This window comes from Astatotilapia calliptera, chromosome 16, assembly GCF_900246225.1.
Source record: "Astatotilapia calliptera chromosome 16, fAstCal1.2, whole genome shotgun sequence".
NCBI lineage: Eukaryota > Metazoa > Chordata > Actinopteri > Cichliformes > Cichlidae > Astatotilapia > Astatotilapia calliptera.
In genome coordinates this window covers 4,693,798-4,701,495 of record NC_039317.1, presented here as the reverse complement: position 1 = coordinate 4,701,495, position 7,698 = coordinate 4,693,798, and the positions used below count along the sequence as shown (strand labels likewise).

At 46.4% G+C, this 7,698-nt stretch overlaps 1 protein-coding gene across 1 annotated transcript; it reads right to left on the bottom strand.

The window, feature by feature from the left end:
• Nucleotides 1–572: 572 nt before the first annotated feature.
• LOC113007300 (uncharacterized) lies at nt 573–4,259 on the bottom strand. The gene is made up of 2 exons (XM_026143716.1): nt 912–4,259; nt 573–747 (listed from the first exon to the last, which is right to left on the bottom strand). Exon 1 carries the CDS (start codon nt 4,185–4,187, stop codon nt 1,293–1,295), a length of 2,895 nt encoding a protein of 964 aa, XP_025999501.1. The 5' UTR covers nt 4,188–4,259; the 3' UTR covers nt 573–747; nt 912–1,292.
• Between the last annotated feature and the right edge of the window lie 3,439 nt (nt 4,260–7,698).

The window sequence follows — 7,698 nt, the reverse complement described above, 5'->3', positions numbered from 1 at the left end:
GTATGTTGGGAGACTGCATGAGCTTGCTCACATGGTGGATGTCATACCACACCACTGAACAAATGCTGAATCTGTATGATCCCACCTCCTCAGACAAAGACTGGGCCTCAATATTTATAACTGAGGGTTTGGTGTGGTCTCTCACCTCCATTAAAGCCTCTCTCACTGCAGATGCTTGGTACCTCAGGGGCTCAACACTGTTGATCTTACTTTCCCACCTTGTTTCAGACAACATCTTTAGTCTAATGTTAGCATGTTTTTCAGGATGGCCCATCTCTGAGTGGAGTCTTAAAATAAATTGTAAAGTTTTTGAAAAATCCCAAATTAACTTGTGGCATCAATAGATCCCTTTGAAGCATCAGCCGCAACCAAATTCAGTGTATGAGCTCCACAGGGAACAAAAGAGCTCTAGGATTCAGTTCCAGCAGCCTGGCTTGAATGCCCTTGTTTTTTTCCTCTCATGTTAGCCCCATTGTCATATGAATGACCTCTTCAGTCCTGAAAGGGAATTTTCAGCTCTTCCAGACTGTTTAAAATCATGGATGTGAGATGCTTCCCTGTGGATTCGTCAGTATTCTGTCCCCTGCGTGCGTGGTTCTGGTACACGAAGTGACAGATAGCTAAACATATGCCGTAAGCACTGAAAGCGTTGAATGATGAGTCAGGCGTGAAAGTAAAGTTGAGGGCTGTTTACTTGTTTGTCTTCATCAACGTACAACTTACAGTGATTTCCCAGAACTTGTGAAACTACAAAAAATACAAAAAGAAATATGCTCAATAAAGAATTATGTATTTGCTTCACATGGCGAACAGATCTAGGCATTTATATATACATCTCTCCAAATATGCATAAAATCAATAAAATATACAACACTCACTACTTATAAAGATGAAACACAATTCAAACTTACAAACAAAGCTTCTCCATGGCATAACACAGGTGGATGCTTAAGGATTAAACAGGGAGACTTCTGGTACGCCTCATTGTGCAAATCCCAATACTAAAATGGCTTCCTGCATTACCCCACTCATGTGACTCTAAACATCCAATAGGAAACTCTTCCTGTATCACCCCACTCATGTGACTCTAAACATCCAATAGGAATACAAGCCAAACCACATAAAAATTCACTTGACTGCAGTCTCCAAGCTAACCACTAGGAGATGCTAAAATTCTCACTGTGCACATAACATTACACTCCCCGCCTGGTATTGAACACAATACCACTATCAATTTCTTAGCAGTTCAATCAGCTAAAGAAAATAACACATTGACTGTCCATGGTAGATAATCAGATAGACAAAAGTACCACTACTTCGGTTACTGGTCTAAAGAAGGTCTTAATGGTACCTCCTTTCGTGACCCTCAGTTCGAGTTTCCTGACCTTTCCATCGCTGTCTGGGTAAGCCTTGGTGACAAGAGCCATTGGCCACTGATTTCTTTTTACCTGAGGGTCTTTGAGCAACACCAAGTCCCCTTCCTTGACATTGGGCTGACTATTTTGCCACTTGCTTCGATTTTGAAGAGTAGAGAGATATTCTCGCCTCCATCTCTCCCAAAATGTATTCGCCAAGTGCTGAACACGTTTCCACTGCTGACGATACATATCTGTAGCTTCAAATGATCCTGGAGGAGCAAGAGGGGTGCAGACCTTCTGTGTCAAGATCATTGCTGGAGTCAGAAGAAACGGTGAATCTGGATCACTTGAGATGGGAGCAAGAGGCCTTGCATTTATTATCGCTCCTACTTCAGCCATAAGGGTCGAAAGCACTTCATGAGTGAGATGCGAGGGACTGATCTGAGAAAGCATAGAGTCAAGAATCCGTCTCGAAACCCCAATCATTCTTTCCCATACTCCTCCCATATGGGAAGAATGAGGTGGGTTGAACAGCCATGTGCATCCTTCCTCACTGAGGTACCTTGAGATATCGGTTTCATCCCGTAGGAGAATTTGAAGTTCTCTGCAAGCCCCCTTAAAGTTTGTGCCACAGTCAGAGCGGATCATCTTCACAGGACCACGCATAGCAAAGAACCGCCGTAGAGCATTAATGAAGCTCGATGTGTCCATTGACTCTATGAGCTCGATATGTACAGCACGAACACTTAAACACGTGAAGAGTACTGCCCACCTTTTAGAGTTTGCGGCACCACCTCGGGTGCGACGGGTGGAGACATTCCAGGGGCCGAATACATCCAGGCCCACATTTGTAAATGGAGGTTCAGTGCTAAGACGATCAGGTGGAAGATTTGCCATCTTTTGCTCTGCGGGTCTACCACGAAGTCTGTTGCATGTAACACACTTGTGCAGGTTTCTGGAGATACATTTCTTTGCCCCTACAATCCAGATGCCAGCCGTGCGGATAGCTCCCTCAGTAAAAACTCTGCCTTGATGGTGAACCCGCTCATGGTAGTAGTTTACAAGTAGAGTAGCTATGTGGCTGCGGCCAGGAATGATGAGAGGATGCTTTTCATGTGTCTCGATTGAAGCATGCTGGAGCCGCCCACCAACTCTTAAAAGTTTGCTATCATCAAGAATTGGGCTGAGCTTCCTCAGAGGACTGCTTTTGGGAATTACTTCGCCTTTCTCCAAACAAGACACTTCCACTTGGTATGTCTCCTTTTGTACACATCCAATAATGGTATGCCTTGCTTGCGACAGTGTATCCATTTTGTGTGGCTTCAAACAGTGATGCCAACCTTTGCAGTCTTGCCCATTGCTATCCTTCTCAGACCTGAAGGATTGGACGATGTGGATTAGGGAGGCCACAGCTCTGACAAGGGGTTGCCACATGGAGAATCTTTCAAATCGATGCGACCCCATACTCCTATGGGGGTTTGCAACAGTAGTAATGTGGCTTCTGACCTCTGTATCAGAGTCTGGATCAATGAGGTCATAGGATGTTTCTTTACCTGAGTCTATGTCCCCAGAACGTCTCAGAAAACGTGGACCTGTAAGCCAGTTGGTGCTTAAGAGACGAGCTGGATGCACTGACCTGGTGGCAACATCTGCAGGGTTTTCATCAGTGTGGACATATTGCCACTGTTCAGGGCATGAGAACTTCCTTATCCGTTCCACTCTGTTGCTGACATACACATAAAATCTCCTGCTTTCATTGTAAATATACCCCAGCACCACCTTGCTGTCAGTATAGAACTTCAGACTATCAAGACTAATGTCCAGCTCTTTCACAAGCAGCTCAGCAATTTCCACTGCCAGAACAGCAGCACCTAATTCCAACCTGGGAATAGTGTGGAATGGCACGGGGGCTAACTTGGCTTTCCCCATTATGAAACCTACATGACATTTACCTTCCACATCTTCCACTTTGAGATATGCCACAGCCGCAATGGCCTTGGTGGAAGCATCCGAGAAGATATGGATCTCTGTACGTTGTGCAGTGGACAGGGACGTAGCAATGTAGGCTCGGGAGATTGCAAACTGTTCCAAATCCTGCAGTGAATCCCTCCAGGTAATCCACTCTGTTGCCTTTTCAGACGGGAGGGGAGCATCCCAGTCACTGCTGTCACGAGTGAGCTGCTGCAACAAGAGCTTTCCTTGAATAGTAACGGGAGCTACGAGACCAAGTGGATCAAACAAACTATTGATAGTTGCAAGAACTCCTCTTCGGGTGAATGGCTTCTCGCTCCTGGCAACACGGAATGTAAAAGTGTCATTCACAAGGTCCCAGCTTAATCCAAGACTTCGCTGCAAAGGAGGTGAATCTTTGTCCAGGTCGAGATTTTTCAAGTCTTTTGCATGATCTGTTGATGGGAAAGCCTGCATGACAGTTAGGCAATTGGATGCTATTTTATGAAGTCTCAAGTTGGAGATGGCAAGCATGCCTTGGGCTGCCTTGAGAAGACTGATAGCTGCTGTTGCAGATGGCAGTGACTTGAGTGCATCATCAACGTAGAAGTTCCTGTGTATGAACTCCTTTGCCCCCTCCCCAAACTCGCCCTCTCCATGTAAAGCTGCTCTCCGAAGCCCATAAGTAGCCACAGCTGGAGAGGGGCGGTTGCCAAACACATGGACTCTCATACGATATTCCACAACTTCCTTCGTGATGTCATTGTCTTTAAACCACAGAAATCTGAGGAAGTTCCTGTGGTCTTCCCTGACAACAAAGCTGTGAAACATCTGCTCAATATCTGCTGTGATGGCTACCTGTTCATGCCTAAACCGCATTAGGACTCCCAGCAGAGTGTTATTTAAGTCTGGCCCTGTCAACAGCACATCGTTCAAGGAGATGCCAAGATAAGGAGCGCTTGAATCAAACACAACTCGGATCTGTCCAGGCTTGCATGGATGATAGACGCCAAAACTGGGAAGGTACCAGCATTCATCTCCATTGTTGAGTGCTGGAGCTGGTTCAGCATGATCTCGATCAAAGATATTCTGCATGAAAGCCAGAAAATGTCTCCTCATCTCAGGTTTCCTTTCTAGAGTTTTGCAGAGACTGGTGAAACGAGTCAGAGCTTGTCCTCTGTTGTTAGGCAGCCGTGGTCTTGGCATGCGAAAGGGAAGGGGAGCTACCCAACTGTTAGCATCATCTATGAACATCTCATTATTCATCAACTGAATGAACCGTTTGTCCTCAATAGATGGGGCAACTTCATTGTCATTCTCTGTTCTTTCGAAGATTTTGTTGCCAAGTAAATGATCATCAGAGTTCTGAAACAGGCTGTCCAGAGGATGAAAGTGTGACAGGGTTTGAGAGTTGAGAGGTCTTATGCCTGTCCTTGTTGTAAGCTTCTCTTTCACAACTAGGTGGTTGGGACATGGACTGAAATGAGAGTGACGCCCATTCTCCAGAACGTTAGTGCGGTAGACATTAACTGCTTTCGGCTTGTGAGCTGCACCCAAACAGACGTCTCCAACTACGACCCAGCCAAGGTCCAGTCTTTGGGCATAGGGTGCATTATTGGGCCCGTTGCGTTGGTCTCTCACTTTATGGACTTGTAACACATCCCGACCCAGCAGAAGGAGAATTTGCGCATTTGGATCAAGTTCAGGGATGAGATGAGTGATAGACTTTAGGTGTGGGTGGTGTTTGACTACATCAGGAGTAGGTATCTCCGATCTATCATCTGGGATATGGCTACACTCAATAAGTGTGGGAAGAGGAATGCTGAGACGTCCATCCAATGGCTGAGCAACAAATCCAACTCCTCTTCGGCCAGATAACTCAGTGACTCCTGCACATGTGCGCAGCGTGTAGGGAGAATCGCTACCCTTGAGGCCAAACAGGTTGAAGAATTTGAACCGAGCAAGAGACCTATTGCTCTGGTCATCAAGTACGGCATAGACTTTTATAGATCTTTCTGGTTGTCCTCTACGATGCACTTTTATGAGACAGATTTTAGAGCAAGAGCGGGAGTTATTGGCAATTCCACACACTTCTGTGCATTTGGAGATTATGTCAGGAGAAGCCGCTTCATCTTCCTCCCCGCCATGCTCATCCTCAGGGTCTTTGACAGCCCATGGAGCTGGTCCTGGATGAAGTGCTGTGACGTGCTTGTCACTGTTACACTCTTTACAGTGAATAATTGTTTTGCAGTCTTTAGCAACGTGTTCAGTTGAGGAGCAGCATCTGAAACAAACTCCACTATCTCGCAGGAACGTTTTGCGTTCATCCAGTGTCTTAGCTCGGAAGCCCCTACACCGCTTGAGAGGGTGGGGTTTTTTGTGAATCGGACACTGTCCACATCCAACTTACTGCTAGCTGACTCTGTGGGCTTGATGGCAGATGTTGATGTAATCTCCGTTTTGCTGGATGAGACGTGGTTCCTGGAATGCGTGTACCTTCTAGGTGAGTTTTCTGGTTTCACTGTCGTCATCCCAAATGAGCTAAATGCAAAACTTGGATCATTACGATTGCGGGCTTCTTTGCAGACAAAGTCAGTGAAGAATGAGAATGGTGGAAACTGGCCTTGGTTTTGCAGCTTGTACGCACTGCCTTGTGTCATCCATTTTTCTTGAAGGCCATACGGCAGTTTCTCCACTATTGGGTTAATGCCGCGAGAGGTATCCAGATAGGCGAGCCCAGGCAAACAACCTTCTAACTTTGCTGACCCCAACTCCCTTAACAAGTCACCAAGCTCTCTCAGGTTGAGAGGGTCCCTGTTGCTGATCTTAGGAAATCTCTCCAGTTTGTCCAGCAGAGCTTTCTCAATTATTTCAGGAGACCCGTAGTTCTCTTCAAGTCGCATCCACGCCATCCTGAGCCCTGCAGCGGGGTCATTGACATGAACAGCTCTGTTTCTCCTGACTTGCTCAGATGATTGAGGACCTAACCATCTAGTGAGAAGGTCGAGCTCTTCATTGCAGGTGAGTTTTAGCCCTTCAATGATGTTCATGAAGGTAGACTTCCAGCCCCAATAATTCTCTGGACGATCATCAAACTTTGTCATCCCGGATGTCACAAGTTCCCGGCGAGCCATGTATACAGCAAAGTCATTAATGCCGGTATGGTTCAGAGCAGAGGGCTGCGCTGCTTGCATTCTAAGAGGATGTGTGTGTGGTTGAGGTTCCTGCAGGGGGGTGACACTACATGGATAAATCCCAGGGTAATTCTGAGCAGATGGATGCTTCATACCATTTTCTTCAAAGGTAGTATGGCTCTTGACACGAGCTGGAGTGGAGCTCAGTCCATCAATGGCTGTACGAATGGGATTCAGTTCGTTGTCCTGGAGTGGTGGAGCATGAGAGAAATCGCGTGGCCGACTGGAGGTGATATGGGACTCAAGGCCGGGCAACGACAGCTGACTAGAGTGCATTCTTGAGTGACACTCAACATAATCATTTGTTCTTTTTTCTGTGGAGTCAGGGGGAATTCCTATGATGTCCGCTGCCCTGAGATCTTGTTTAGAGCCGAGTTCTGCTACGGCTGATTCCAAAACCTCCGCCTCAGCTAAAGCCGCTGCAACTTCTTTCTCTTGCTTCAGTGTGGCCAGAGCAGCCTCCATGCGTGCCTCTTCTACTCTCAACTGGGCTTTTTCCACCATGAGTTCAGTTTCTTTTTTGACAAAGGTGGAGCGAGCACGCACTGCTTCAGCTCTTGCGCGTGCTTTAGCAGCTGCTAGGCTTGCTGAAGACTTGCAGGAGCTGTTAGAAGAACTAGCAACAGATCTGGTCACATATGATTTCACAGATGTTCCTGGAGATCTAGTCTTCTGTTGATCTTCTGTATCTGGCTTATTGTCCATGATGACTATTCGGCATGCAAGGTAAAACTAAACGAGGCAGGAAGACTAATGAGCGTTAGCGGTCTCTGCTATCCAGACTTACTGTATTATCCAAGGTGTGATGCTGTTTTTTCACTATTCTGTCCCCTGCGTGCGTGGTTCTGGTACACGAAGTGACAGATAGCTAAACATATGCCGTAAGCACTGAAAGCGTTGAATGATGAGTCAGGCGTGAAAGTAAAGTTGAGGGCTGTTTACTTGTTTGTCTTCATCAACGTACAACTTACAGTGATTTCCCAGAACTTGTGAAACTACAAAAAATACAAAAAGAAATATGCTCAATAAAGAATTATGCCGGGAAAACGGTGTTCCTCCCGGCTGTAGTAGGTCTCGACCTCCCGTTAGCTTCGAGCTAACGGGAGGTCGAAGGCCGAAGAATGCGGCTAAAACTTTTGCGAGATCCCGAGTTTGTTTTGCAAGATCTTGCCAAACTTTTGCGAGATCCCGAGTTA

Excerpts from the sequence above, each read along its gene's own strand:
- LOC113007300 (XM_026143716.1), bottom strand. The coding sequence starts at position 4,187 with ATGCGGTTTAGGCATGAACAGGTAGCCATCACAGCAGATATTGAGCAG.